This window comes from Cydia pomonella, chromosome 10 (genome assembly GCF_033807575.1).
Source record: "Cydia pomonella isolate Wapato2018A chromosome 10, ilCydPomo1, whole genome shotgun sequence".
NCBI classification, from domain to species: Eukaryota; Metazoa; Arthropoda; class Insecta; order Lepidoptera; family Tortricidae; genus Cydia; species Cydia pomonella.
Window position 1 is genome coordinate 11,730,551 of NC_084712.1, and position 15,530 is coordinate 11,746,080.

Sequence of the window (15,530 nt, forward strand, 5' to 3'; positions counted from 1 at the left end):
AGAGTCTCGAACAACACCTTGAGAGACTCTCGCTAGGTGGTTGGATCAAGGGTCAGATGCAGAAGGCGGTGATCTTGAGCACGGCGCGGATAGTCCGGCGGTTCCTCTCCCTGCGGCCCTGACCACCGGCAGCTTGGGCCTTGCCCCGCTGCTGGCGGCACCCTAGGTTAGGTTTTTTACAATGTGTTTATATGTGTTTTGTATTTTTTTTTTTATGTATTTTTATATTTTACTTTTATATCCATATTGTAAAAAACCTCAGTCTAAGAATTAAGAGAAATAAAGGAAATAATAATAATAATGGTTCCTCTCTCTGCAGCCCTGACCACCGGCAGCTTGGGCCCTGCCCCGCTGCTGGCGGCACACTAGGTTAAGTTTTTTACAATGTGTTTATATGTGTTTTGTATAGTATTTTTTAATGTATTTTTATATATTTTACTTTTATATCCATATTGTAAAAAACATAACCCTAAGAAGAAAGAGAAATAAAGGAATAATAATTATAAAAAGGTATTAAAATTAAAAACAAACAAGTGTAAACAAATATAGGATTATATTCAGTGAAACATTCACATCCAACATAACAAACATTGGAACTCCCTCCAATAGTTTGTAGGTAAGTTGTCACGGAACTCTGCTCGAGATCCAAATCCTACAGACGGGTCTAAATAGTGAATCAACTATGAAACTATAATCCCATTTGCCACTATTATTTCCGGCAAAAAATTAGTTAAAAATTAAATAGTAACATTATACACGTTCGGATGTTCTGAGCGGCTTTCAGCCTTAACAATGTGGTGCTAGTTACTTAGGTGCAGCGGCCGCGCCGGGCCCCGGCGCCGCCTTTTGGTGATTCGACAATCAACACATTTTATTCTATCCACACTTCAATATTTTCTATAAAACAGGTTACATAAGAATTCACGTATCGTTAGTTTTTTTTTTTTTGTTAGAAAAAAAGCTGAAACCTACACAGGTCCGCGATAGGTATGTGCAGGAGCTATTATGTACAAGCCTCACTAATAGTTGCTATTTTATCACAATGGGGATTAAATTTGATTCGATGATGCTAATAGAAAAAAAACTATAATGAAATTTTATTAGGTTTGTCTATGAACAAGAGCACGATTCAACATATGATAAAATGACGTAACATAATAATTAAGTATTACAGATAGTATTACATAATGATAACAATATTATTTTAGTCTATGTTATTAAAGTATGCGGACCAAGCGCGACTACAGGTGACCGTCTACCAAAGCAAATCCCAAATTAATTTTACCTTCTTAACAGGACTTTTATTACCTAATGCAGTTTGGCACTAGTAAATTCAATTATTGCATCTAATAAACTGACATTAAATATTTACCAAGTTACTGTTAATGCCACTTTAATACTTTTACACAGAGTACAGAGGTTCTCACTTTGCCTAGACCACGTCGTATCTGCCTTGATAGACAATACTTCGAGTAACACTTACCAAAATTATACATTCCGTATTACTTACTAATAGTGTACCCCACACAGTGTTGTATTATTTTAGTAACCCGTTTATTAAAGTAGCTATTCAATGTAATTAATGTTTGGTTCTTTTCATTTATTACTCATTAATATTTAAAAGGCCTTACTATTGGAAATAAATTTTAATTCAAAAGTAATGAAACGGAATTAGAGCTATGAATAAAAAACTCATGATACATTTTTATTCGTAGCTCTTTGAGACCGCATCTTATCTTCACTCAACGTCGCGGCCGGACCGAACCGGCGTGTTCTTAAGATACGTGAAGCCATGATCATGCCTACACGGATCTACACGGATTCACGTACCCTAATTTCACTTAACCGAATGTCACGTGCGGAACGGACCAGAAAACCGTTGCCGTGAAACACGAAACCGGGCGCACGGCTACGGGTTCACGAATCACGGACACGACCGCGAGCCCTACTTACTATTATTTCATTGCTTATGCTAATGATTTCTTTTTTTCATTCAAAATGATATTTATTACATACATTCTATCATTTTATTCTTGTCATATGAAGCATTTTATATTGAATGATAATAATAATACAACGCATGTAGAATGGGAGAGGCCAGCAAAAGCTAATTGTAGATGACACACACGGCAATGGTTCCTTTTTTTGTACGGAATTCGACAATACTATAAACGCTAAAATTGACAGGTGCCTCCTCCATTCGATTCAAATATTATATAATACTCTGCTTTGATGGATGGTCACCCAGAGATAAGGAACATCTACATCTTACCACCGAGAATTCGTAAATAAAATGCGTGTCGCCGGCTAGTCGCAGACGACTATAGGCCACGTATACCGAAAAGCGATCACACACAGGCACATTTGACTATATACATATAATAATACCCTTAAACATCGTTATAATATATCTCCATAGTACAAACTCGTATCTAAATAATGCTGTATACTCTGTAGAAATGCTGAGCTAGAGTCGAATCACCAAAAATGCTACCGGTCGGTCAGTTGTCGCCCCCGGTCGTCCGGGAACGTTCGACCGACCGACCAGTCCGTGCTTAAGTATAAATAAAGTAGTTTATTCGACATTCTAAGTATTGGGGGAGGCCAAACACGATTTTCGACACTGGAAATGCTAAAAGGCAATACCAAACTGAGATACTTTGAACATAACCGACATTCACTTACCAAGTTCGATACTGTCTACGCTAAAATGACTCGGTGCCCGACCGTTAAGGTTTATTTAGCTGCACAATAAAATGCTTCAACACGCTTACACGTCTAATGAGAACCAAAATGAGTATCCGCTTATCATCTGAACCGCGTTTCCCCTTTTGCATTATTTTCAAAATTTAAATTTATGCAAAGTAGCTTTTTCTACTGCAGACTTAGAAGATAGTCTTGATGAATTAACAGTACATGAATATTCTTATTCGACTTATTTAATAGTAATAAGAAGATGAAACATATACATGTTATAAAATTTGAGTATATGCACGATATCTATCTCTTGAATGAAGACGTACCGCGAATGTCGAAAACTCGTTATTTGTATCTCTGTTGGTCTTGCATATTTGAGCAATAGAAAGACAAATAGACGAAAGAATGAAGGTAGTGCATCGCGATAGGCCCTGATTTTAGGTCAGTCAGTCATTATGCACACTTTAACTCGCGTGATAGCTAGCGCTTTAGAACTAATTGACGCCTTTTGATTTCTGATAGGTACATTTACACAAAGTTTAATTCCTTTAAAATAAATTTGCAACTGAGCCTGGAGCCCGTCATTTTAGTTTAGACTATTTCTACAACAAACTGTAACGAGGGATATATTTTATAGAATGATTAGCCTACTAAATGTTTCGAAAAGTAATTCGGCGAATCTTTCAATTATAAAAACAATGATACGCATATCTGCTAGCAGGACTACTGATTCCAATTATTAAACTACAATGAATGTCACCTATGGTCCAAATATATATATAAATACGTAATAAATAGCGCGGTACAGGTCGAACTGGTGTTTGTTGACGGTCGAGTGAACGTAACTTACGTCGTCGCGGCCCGTATCTAGCTGCTATACACGATGTAACGTAGGCCGTCCTGTCTACATTACCTAAGTAAACGTCCTATTATTTGACAACCTAATTCCAATACTTAACCACTTTTTTACACTATGAAAGTGGCAACTAATAAGGTAGTGTCAAGCATTCGGATATTTACGTACATTCCTATTTTATAAATTTAACAGGGAGGCATCAACACAGATAACTAAACTAATTAAATAGACAATTAGACAGTCGGTTATGAACGAAGAACGGCGATATAAACACAGTATCATCCTTTGCGGGTTTCAAATGTCTTCAACAAACATACGCCGCAGTGTCCGCTTTACCTATTGATGAGAGCACAATCTAATTCTTGCTTATTGTCGCACATTTCTTAGTTCAGCAGGCTAAGCACGGTCGCATTTTTATCGCCTGTCAAAATGCATGTCACGTTCAAACAAGTATGTAAGTGCGAAAGTGACAGGCATAGTGACAGGTGATAAAACTGCAACCATGCCGCCACCGCAGGAGCCTGTGATTGTCAATTATTTTCAAGAAAGAATTCTTCAATCAAAGAAATCTCACTCACTCGCCCGGCGCTAAGTTACATTCACTCGAAAAACGGTTACGTCTAGGGCCCATATAAATATGCGTTTTAAAATTACAAAATATGTACATACAATATGGTCTAATCTACTAATGTATAAAACATGGACTCCACCGCATTGCAAAAATATGGAAATGATATCGATCTGCTTCCAAACGTCATAAATAGATAACAGACAAAGTCGGTAACGAAAGTAAATCGTATTTACATAAGTATCGGGGCCCTAGCGCGGTCCCGGAGGCCGCGGGCGGCGGGCGGCACACGCTCAGTTGTAGATCTTGATGGCCTTCTCCAGGTAGTTGACGCGCGAGCGCTTCGGCGTCTTGTTGATGTGGTCCAGCCCCAGCCACGGCCGCCCCGTCGCGTCTGGAAGCGACAGATCTTCTTACATTTTAGCACGCATTCTGGGACGAACACGAGCGATGACCGTCGACAATTTTGAATTTTGCTAATACATTTTCCCGGGAAGAAATCCGTCACGTCATCATATTGGAATGCCGTTTATACTTATTATTCTGTAACTGGATCCAGAAAAAGTATTCATCTTATTGGATGGGATGTTGAAAAAATTAGACTAAATAGACACGTAATTATTACAAAAGAAAATATTTTTTCAATATATTAAAAAAAAAAAATAAGTTTAACTCGTTTCGTGTTTAAATTTCGCGCCTAAACGCTCTTAGCTGTCACGTGATCTTGATGACGACACGATGTGATAAATAAACAAACTGCTGTCAAACTGTCAGTTATAGTCGTAGATAAAAAGCCGTAGTATTTAATTTCAAAGCAGCGGGCCTACCGCGAACACGAATTTTGAAGTTCGCAAATTGGGGGCATCTTTCTGATTTACTCATAAATCATAAAAAATCTTTATTTGCAAGAACACGGTTTAAAGGGCTTAAAAATAAACAAAAGTTTCACGTGCTCAACCTGCATGCAGGTGTGCAAATTTTAGGTACATGCAACGTGCTGCTAAGAGCATCACTTCGTTACTTAAAAGCTAGTATTATATATTTACAATCATATTATTATACCTAATTACATTATGTTAAATATTCCTTAATGCTGTAAAAACATTTTTCTTGAAGCCATTTTGTCAACTTAATCTTAAATGAATTGTTAGCTTCCAATTTAATTTCGTCAGGTAATTTATTATAAATGGTTATACACATATTAAAACAGTTCTTTTTATAGATATAAGAGCGGCAAGGAGGCTGGTGCAGCAAATTCTTTTATTGCGCCCTTGTGTGTCTTGTACTTGTCTCACTACGAGATGTGAATAAGTTTGGGTTATGTTTGACAAGTAGGCACGCATCTTTTATATATTGGCATGGGAGCGGTAATATGCTAAGTTTTTTAAACAACGGTTTGCAACTTTCGAAACACCACGTGTTATCAAGAGCACGGATACATTTCTTTTGAACTATAAAAACTCGCTCTACGTCTACAGAGTTTCCCCATAACACTAGTCCATAATCCTATTTAGATGCAATTAGTGACAGAGAAAGATGACCGCAATTTGCGAACTCCGGTGTTCGCGGTGGACCCTCAGATAAGCCCCAAAAAGATTGCCAACACACAATAGTTTAACCACAATTTTTTTGTGATTTTGCAAGGTTGTGCATTTAGCTAGGTTTGACAATTTGACTGGGTGCTTCTCACACCGTGACGTACTCCGGTTGGCGATTGCAGTCACGTGATACTGGGCATTATTTAAATATTTTTGATTATTAATAATTAATTTATTATTTTCAGTATTCTCATGTTACTCGCTAAGGTATAAAACATAACATTTTATATATACGCGATTCATGTCAACATCCCTAATATGAACAGTTGGCAAAATTATACATGTTTGTAAGCAGATCAAAGCCAAACCGTGTTACAGGAACTAGAGATGCTGTCTGGGGTGACATGTGTATTACATTTACTCATTATGGGAGTATTGACTAGAACGGATTTATTCCCTTGAAAATGTTCGAACACCAATAGCATGCCAATGTAAAGCTTGCGACGTTAGGAGGAAGTACTTACTTGCATTACTACTCGGCCTGAAGTCGAATATGTTTATTGTCGCTCCTTCACTTATGTAGTTAGGTCTGCCATTTGTCACTATAGCGAAATTGTACTGAAACAACAAAACTCGTGTTACATTACAACCTTCCCGGTTTTTAAATTATCTGTCTAGATATTAAAGGCCTAAATATCGCCAACTTACTAAGACCTTCTCCGAGACCACGGGGACAACGCCGTCCTCGAAACGTCGGATGTAAATTTAAAACTTAATACGCGATTAAGTCCCGTTTGTGTTAGTTAATAACTTACTAAGTGAATAACAACAAATGTACTTTTTAAGAAATGATTAGCTCTAATGACCATCATATCCAAAATTAATTAAGACTTTTTTGTCAACTTATAAACAGATTATACGGACATAATTTTGAGAAAAAGATCCAATCCACAAAATTCTGTGAATAGTATTTGAACTTTCTAACTAACTTATTTTAAATTATTTTATTCGATTTATTACTATAATCGTATTACCATATAAACTTACCTTTTCCCACTCCTTGTTGGGTATGTCGAGCTTGGCCTGCAGCCGGTCTTTGACGGCCTGGAACGGCTCGAGGTGCTTCACGCGCGTGTAGAACGGGATGCCGAACGTCGCGTACACCTGCTTGTGGAAGTGAGCGCACGGCACTAACGCCTCATCCTCCTAAACACAACATATACTATTTTAAAAACGAAACAAATATTACCAGTGTGCGAAACTAGAGCGTGTGGACGTTCTGGGCTCCGTTCAGATCAGCGTTGCCACGAGCAATAATTAGGGTTGGCAAAACTTGACGTGCACGACCACAGATAAGATTATGACATGAATTTGGACAACCCTAAATAGCCAAAAAGTATAGTTCCATACATTGGAAAGGGACAACATGGACAAAATAAATTGTATGGCAACTATATACATTAACGAAATGTTTCAGGGTCAAAATAGCAATTTTCTTGATCTTCCATACATTTAGTGTAATGTGACGTCATATTACAATATCATTTTGTTAGAGGCGTTTCAATCGTGCAGTGCGCGTCAGACCTTAACTCTCATTTCTGACTTTTGTGTTGCTCAATTGCCATGAGTCCTGTATAGAGATTTGATCCCCAGGAAAATCAAGATCGATTGACAATATTTACAAAAAACTGTCAAGTAGCCAATTGTGACCCATATTTATTGCATATACACTGCACTCACAAATAAATCTAGTTAAGATATAGTAGGTAAACAGAATTTACCTGTAGATTCAACTCGTCCTGAGGTATCTCCTCTATTCTGTAGAGTCTGGGCGGCGCGATGGTGACCTGGTCGAGCGTGAGCTCGGGGTCGGGCCCGGGCAACACCTTGTGACACGACACCTCCACGATCCGTAATCTGACGACAAACATTTTCGGGAGTTACACGAGGGAAATTTATAGCAGAGATACGAAGCGTAGTGACACTCTACGTATGACAGTGAAGGCGACGGATGAAAACATATTGCATGTGACGAAGATGCGAATGTCAAGATGGATGTGTAGCGTGACAAGAAAGGATCGGATATGGAATGAAGGACGAGAAAGGATCGGATATTGGGTGTTTTTTTTTTAGGAGATACAAGATATGTACACGATTGTACTCGTTGCTATGATCAACTTTTACTGTAGCTGTAACTCTGAAATCACAAAAAAAACTTGATCTCCATACAATTGTCGATTTGAACTTCAGTATGGAACACCTGATATTTTATTTGCGATTTCAAGGTTGCTCACAGTAAAGAGTACAGTTACATATAGGTGCAAAAATTTGTTTGTCATCCACGATGATCCACAGATTTGTCAAATCTAATCTTAATAACATGACATTACGAGTCAAGGCACGTGACTTCGTGAATGGTACGATCTATATTGAGATCACTTTTCAATAAAAGTATTTTAAAAGAGAATCTCATTGCAGCAAAAAAAAAACGCTCACCTGCCCGAGCCGTCGGGAGACATCTCAACAACTTTAGCCGCTTCTTCTAATATGTCTGCTACTTTACCACCTTTGTTTGGATATAAAATTAATTCTTTATCTTCTTTATAATTAGGACCAACCTGCAATGAAAAATAAAATAATCGTTTTTTAGTTACGAGCTTACGAGTAAGTCATTAATCGTAATAAGTTAATACCTATTCTTACCAACAGGAAATAATAAAAATTACTAATGGAACTATATTTGTATGACTTACATCCGATGCGACAATACAGTCATTGACAAAAAGTATCCTGTTTTTAAATAAGTTAAAGGTACAGGGACACTTACCCATAAACATTTGAACTGTTTCTTATTGTCCAATTCGTTAACTTTAATAGATAAAATCTGGTAGAACAATTTCTTAGGGCACTTTGGTTTACAGTACACTAGCAGATCCTTCAGAATGCCGTCGTAGGAGTACCGCAGCGGCAAACCGGGCGTATCCTTGTAACTGCAACAGTCAACATCAACACTGTTACAAAAATAAATTTAATCATAAAATAACTACTTGACTCAGTAGATCCATATGGAGCTTTGTTTCTGTCTTTAGGCTGCCAGATACATAGGATTCCCTGATTTTTTTCTAGTATGAAGTCCGTCTAAGGGCCTTTCAGAGAGGGCATTTAAAAGCACCCGGGGACACCACAAACAATTGCAAATGGTATACGAGAAAAAAAGACATTGAACCCAAATGTCCAGGATTTCGTTACCCTTTATTTTGCATGCGTCGGCAAAAAAAACGATAATAAACTAAACTATATACTAAACATACACAGTAAACAGAACAAATATTTAAAAATGGGTCAAAAGGGAAAATCATAGACGTCGCACAAGTGGTCCGCAAAGTTATAGTTTTATTAGTTTATTACGAAAATTAAGTGTGTAAGTTACTTACGCAATAACTTAACATGCGTGTTTGTTAAATTGCGCGTTAACCGAAGTCCGTCATATGACGGAAAATAGGATAAACTAGTTTTATATGTTTACTGCATTGTACTTACTTCTGACACTTGAAGAACTGTATTAAGTAAGGGTCGACGTTGAGCCGTTGGCCGACCGCTCTCGCCATTTGCTCATAACGCATTTGCATAGACAACTCCATTGTGAATCTGCAAACGTTTTTTTCTCATTACTCATAATCACCATACATCCTTAACACTGCAGGATAACCATCTTCTCTCATGGACCTAATGGCTACTAAAAATACCAAACATACATTAAAAAATTACTAATTGAATAGCTGTTTGAATGAAAGGCAATTATTATCTGGGTTTATACCATGTTATACCAGTTGCAAAATAGAAAGAGACTGTAGCATTCACGTCAAGATAAAAACACAAAACACATTGAAGCGCGACAAGCCTCACTTTGATGACCTTTAGATTACCGAATTGGCGTGTCTTTTATAAGATTGGTACAAAGAAAACGTATCGAGATATGCTAACTTAAATTGATGTCTACTAAAGCAGTAACATGTTAAAATTGTCAATGAATGGACATTTTTTTATAATATTTCGACTCACCCCGGATCGTTGGGTAGCGTCTTATCCACAAACTGCACCTCGACCTTGTAGAAGATGTACTTGAAGTAGTCCTGGCAGGTGGGCAGCTCGAGCTCCTCGTGGCGGTGGTCGGCTCGCTCGAACACGATGATGTCGCCATCCATCAGTTCGTCCAAAGCCTGGCCGCGTGCACACGACTCAACCCGAGCCACGGCCGCCTTGAGGCCGCCGCAGGGGTCGGACACGGTTTAGGGCATGCAATATTACGCGACGACTAGTTAACGATTAGGAACTATTTTAGTGGTTTATGTCAACATTATGTTTTTGACAAGTTGAAAGATACGGTCGCTTTTTTGGATACGGAATAAATAAGGGTATCGATATAACCTCTCTACAACGAAATTAATAAATCCCCTTTTTCCAGGATTTGTGTTAACTTTACGTACGACTCGTATCTTCAAATTCGAACAAAATCTAAAGCTAGTGCTTTTCAAGCTATTTGTTAATGTTTGCTTTGCAAGGTGTTTATGATGTGAAAATTGCATGCCCTATAAATGATATTTTATGCCAATTCGTTTTAAAATTTACTATGCTTATATTATAAGCATTTCGAAGTTCCATTAAAATATTAGGAAATAACTGCAGAGCATTAGTATAAAACGAATCAGCACATATTTTCAAAATAACAAGTATGTAAGATCAGGACAAAGTATTCTTTCATTGGCACGTAATAAGCACATTTTTAACAGGATTTTGCTTTCGCAGTTTGTAACAAATGCCATTAAAGCGCCATCATCAGAATAATTTATCCGAAGTGGTAGTAATGGTCATAGCTCTATAAGATTATACATAGTGAGAGGCAATCTAGTTACTAATCAAAACATAGAACATCAATATGTTTTAGTTTTTTTTTTCTTTCCTATCTGCTGATTAAGCAATAGGAAATAGAACGTAAAAGCGTGAGTTCATTTCTTACCATTCCACTAAAGTTAATGTTAAGTCAAATAAGAGACCTCTAGATCTATACATTTGTTCAATGGTGCTAGATTGCAGTGAAATAGAAGATTCCGTTGAAAGCAAAGATTCACTGATTGATATAGTGTGTAAAGTCTACGATCGTTCTAGAATTTGACAGCTAATGTCCATGGTGCTATACTGCTCCGTACATTATGCGGTCTTGTTGGCAAAAGTTTAAAGAGGCCCCGGCAACGTCGGCCCAATTTCACCTTCCCATACAAACGGAGTTTCGTTCTCATTTTAAAACTACGTCTTGGATTGTAATGAAACTTTGCACATACAATGACATGAGGTATATCTAGGCCTGAAATCAGTTTATGTTGCTCCACGTTATGAAACAAACAAAATAGAGCAAAAACACTTTTTTTTACTATGGTATCTGAGGCTATCTAAACTAACTACAGTCCTAAATATACCTTATCTTATTGCAAGTACAAAGTTTCAGAGCAATTCTAACTAGACGTTTTAATGAGAGCGTAACTACGTTTGTATCGAGAACCGAGCTTGCTGGGGACGCTTAAGTTTGACAATTCAATTACATACCACAAAACATATATTCCCGTACAGCACCATCTTATTCAGCTGTCTAATTCGGTGGCACAAATATGTCTTAGACTTTACGCGTCGTATGCGATCTATGAATACTTGGCTGAAAGCAAATTTTATACTTTTTTTTTTTCAGCCCAATTCATTTCGTTGCTAACAGTAGATGACAGCTACAAAGCTATGGTTATTGTATATGGTGTAATAATAAGTGTAATGACACGTACCATACCTGTGCCGGCCATACATGTTAACTACAAAGCAATCAATCGTCCAAGTACCATATAATGTCTACTACACATAACACAGTGGGCTTAGGAATTTGAAATCATACTGGTCTTAACAATTGTAAACCATTGACATCCGACTAACGATAGTATTTGTCTCGTACAACATATCTACAATTACATCGTCACCACAAATGTAAGTTACATCAACAGCATTCGACCAAGGACATAATTATAATCTGAAATAGATGTCATATACCTACTAAAGAAAGTGACGAAGCCCTCCAGTGGTGAAGGCCGGATACGAACCGCCGTGTTTAGCTATCGCGGCTAACGTTATGAACCTCTAGGCCCCTTCGCGACGGCGGAACCGGTCCCAATTTCTCGACTATATGCCATCTTAGAAAGACTAGGCTTTGGTTTGATTTGTTCCAAAAAAAACAGTAAATTGTCTAAATGTACAGAAGATTCATTAATGATCATCCTATTAAAAGATACTAGCACTCAAGAATGATGTCGGTAACCCAACCTGTGTGCCTGTGACTTGGTAAAATGGTCGATTTTTTAAATTAGCACACACTGGTCAATTAAATACTCTACCAAAAGCCAATAAGAGATTACACTCCTTTATATGGTGCGTTATATTATGATTATATTTAGGTAAAGAATTTTCCACAATACACATGGCCAGATGCATCAATGTAACTTAAAAAAGTGGTAAGACATAGATTTTGTTCAATACTGATATTACTAATACAACACTGGAAATACAAAGTTGGTCGAAAACACGTAGAAACGGGGATAGACTAATTAATAATACCTTTTCTAAGGGATCGTTGTAATTGTTGATCTTCTCCACGAAGTCGGGTTTGATTTCCTCGTACAGTACTAGGGGAGTATCAGTTGGGAAACCTATGAATAGAAAAAAATATGTTAAAGAATAGCGTTATAATTAGAGTCTGAAACTCTATAAGCGAAGTGCTTATATATGAGCAAAAAGAATTTGATACGAGGTAGATTGTTAAAGGAAACTTCATAGCAAGTAAATTTACTGCAATCCTTCAAAAATGATTAAAACTTTTAGAACGCCATTTGACCTAAAAACTTATAGATCAAAGGCCAAAGGTTTGGCGGCATCGTTTCGAGCGGCGCGGCAAGATGGCGCCACTTTTTGATATCAATTTAAATCATGTGTCTAAAAATGGTTAAATTAAATTTACTGTGGCTACAACCAGAGATGTGACTTATTTGAAATACTTGTATTTAAAATGCAAATACAAAATGCAAAATACCTATTTTGTATTTTGTATTTAAATACCTTTTAAAGAAAACTATTTTGTATTTTATTTCAAATAGTTTTTGGGACCTATTTTCTATTTTCAAAATACAAAATACTTTTTATTAGGTAAAGTAAGTAGGAGTTACAATCTCTTCTGACGTTACAATCCTTGCAACTCTCCCATTCTTTTATGGCAACCGGTCTGGCCTAGTGGGTAGTGACCCTGCCTATGAAGCCGATGGTCCCGGGTTCAAATCCTGGTAAGGGCATTTATTTGTGTGATGAACACAGATATTTGTTCCTGAGTCATGGGTGTTTTCTATGTTTTTTTTTTAGTTTATTTATTCACTATGAATGTTTTGAAACAGGGTTTAACACAATAAGCCACTATTGAAAACCTCTAGGATTTATGTAATAGTTGGCGAGATCGCGCGGACCGATCCGCGTTTGCTTAATACTATTTTTACATACTTAGTTATGTTTTCCTGTCGAAGCTGTTATTGTATCTATCGTTTAAATATCGACCTTATGTATATGTATTTAATTATTTATAAATATTTATATATATCATTGTCTAGTACCCACAACACAATCTTTAATGAGCTTATTACTGTGGTACTTAGTCAATTTGTGTAATTTGTTCGAGGGGGGTGGGGTTAGGGTCGGCAACGCGCATGTAACTCATCTGGAGTTGCAGGTGTACATTTTTTTTTTAAATCTTTATTAGAGAGCTTTGTCGCTTAGCGATTATGTCGCTCCATATAATCAACATACAATAACACTCATTGACGCTTACTAAGACCTATATTTACGAGTCTGAACAGTGCTCTGGCCTCGTCCGACAATGGAAAAGCCAAGGCACTATTACAGCCACCGACATTGTGAAAAGTATTATGGGCTATTTTCAGTTGGTTCCTAAAGGACTCGTTCCGCACACATTCCACTAATATGTGGTACACGTCCTCAATCATATTGCACTCTGAACATAATGGTGTGGCAACTTTACGCATCATGAAACCAAACTTATTTAGTGGAATGTGCCCCGAACGTATTCTTAGAGCTGTTACAATTTCTTGCCGACTAAGCGAGCAATCTATCCATGGTGTATTTATAAGTTCAGGTTGGATCGTTCGCAGGTGTACATAGGCTACGGAGACTGCTTACCATCAGGCAGACCGTATGCTTGTTTGCCACCGACGTAGTATTATGTCCTATAATATTTATTTATTATTTTTACATGGAACTGGTGAATCTGTTTAGTAACGCCGTAAATAACCACAAGCGTAGCGAGAGATTAAAAATGTGGAATATTAAGCGTTGCAAGGGTTTCAAGGCACGAGAGGTAAACAAACTTTTCTGACCTGGTGAAACACAAACGAGACGTTTTCACCAACCAACGAGAGGTATATAGCTGTAAAACATTACAAATCTAAATTAATGCTTTTAATAATTGACGATTAAAAACCATCACTTAAAAGTCCATTCAACCGGTAAACATGAGGAGACAGAAAATTTGCACTCTAGAGGACTGATATACACACCATTTTTAAAGAATAAAGAAAGCCTTTCGAACTTGTAAATTCCGAGCAATACTAACTTTTTAATTCAGACTAGGTATTCACTATTTAAGAGTACCTTTTATCGCAAAGTATTTGTATTTTAAAAAAGCATTTTGAAAATACCTATTTTGTATTTAGTATTTTAAATACAAATTTGAAAACTATTTTGTATTTTGCATTTGAAATAGTATATCAAGGAAGTATTTGTATTTTGTATTTAAATACTTTTTATAAACTATTTTTCACATCTCTGGCTACAACATTATCTTTGAAAATCCACCTTTATTTCCAATTTCTTTATTTCCTGTTTGATATGACAACGTAAAAATGTTATCTTGTTTAGTTTAAAAGTTATTCAAATGAATTTCTTCGGAGCTTTGGGTCCAATGTAGCATCGGAGGTAGCGTCAAAAACATATATTATGTTTCAAATGTAATCATTATGTACTAAGGATTGCAATCAATGAAATATCCTAATGAATTTGTTACCTACTAGAGATCTTAATGATGGAGACAGTTTTGGTATTGATATGGCGCTGTAATATTAAAACAACACTCTATGACTCACTAAAAGAGAATAACTAGATGAATAACAAAGAAATAAATACATTTTATCTCAGAGGATCGTAAGTGTTAATGGACCTCAGCTTTTATATAGTAACTTATATAACACTCACCAGCACGTTTATTGAGTATCGGTATGAGATCGGGCAGCTTGCTCGCAATCGGCAAATAGTGGTGTCCGCAATAATGGATCCTCTTCTGCTTGGGATCATAGAACTTGAAGAAGAGCACCACATCGTTGTCCTTGTCGAACGTGGGCAGCGTGCTGAGGCCGGAGTCCGGGGGCAGCATCTCGAGGAAGATGTTCCAGGGGTTCGTGTTCTCCGAAACGTCGGCTACGGTCTTGTGTTGATCGTTGATTATGTCTAGGCAGGTTGGTCTGCATGTCTGTTCGAATAAATCATCTTTGAAAAGCGTGTAATGTATCTATATGAGACATAAGTTATTCACCCTTTAAATAACATTCTACTGAATTTGGCAATTTTTATTTGCTATAAAACTTGCCTAAATAATAACACCCCTTTCACCTAGATATGTTTGTAACTGTAGCCAAGTGTAACCGACCTACGCCTTATAAAACAAAGTCCCCCGCCGCGTCTGTCTGTATGTTCGCGATGAACTCAAAAACTAGTCAACGGATTT

General features: G+C 37.1%; 1 protein-coding gene across 7 annotated transcripts in view; it reads right to left on the bottom strand.

Annotated features, from left to right (window-relative positions):
• Positions 1 to 534: 534 nt before the first annotated feature.
• Positions 535 to 15,530, bottom strand: part of LOC133522101 (ubiquitin carboxyl-terminal hydrolase 7-like) — a 34,384-nt gene continuing 19,388 nt past the window's right edge. For 3 of the 7 annotated variants that reach the window (XM_061857307.1, XM_061857306.1, XM_061857312.1), the window contains 11 exons: positions 15,002 to 15,275; positions 12,308 to 12,399; positions 11,488 to 11,514; positions 9,722 to 9,864; positions 9,200 to 9,307; positions 8,487 to 8,649; positions 8,156 to 8,277; positions 7,441 to 7,576; positions 6,707 to 6,865; positions 6,184 to 6,277; positions 535 to 4,530 (listed from right to left, as the gene is read on the bottom strand). In XM_061857307.1, coding sequence (XP_061713291.1) covers positions 4,415 to 4,530; positions 6,184 to 6,277; positions 6,707 to 6,865; positions 7,441 to 7,576; positions 8,156 to 8,277; positions 8,487 to 8,649; positions 9,200 to 9,307; positions 9,722 to 9,864; positions 11,488 to 11,514; positions 12,308 to 12,399; positions 15,002 to 15,275 — 1,434 coding nt within the window. In that variant the 3' untranslated portion in view covers positions 535 to 4,414. Of the gene's footprint in view, positions 4,531 to 6,183; positions 6,278 to 6,706; positions 6,866 to 7,440; positions 7,577 to 8,155; positions 8,278 to 8,486; positions 8,650 to 9,199; positions 9,308 to 9,721; positions 9,880 to 11,487; positions 11,515 to 12,307; positions 12,400 to 15,001; positions 15,276 to 15,530 lie in introns of all 7 variants that reach the window. The other 4 variants (XM_061857309.1, XM_061857311.1, XM_061857310.1 and 1 more) reach the window with 4 other exon arrangements.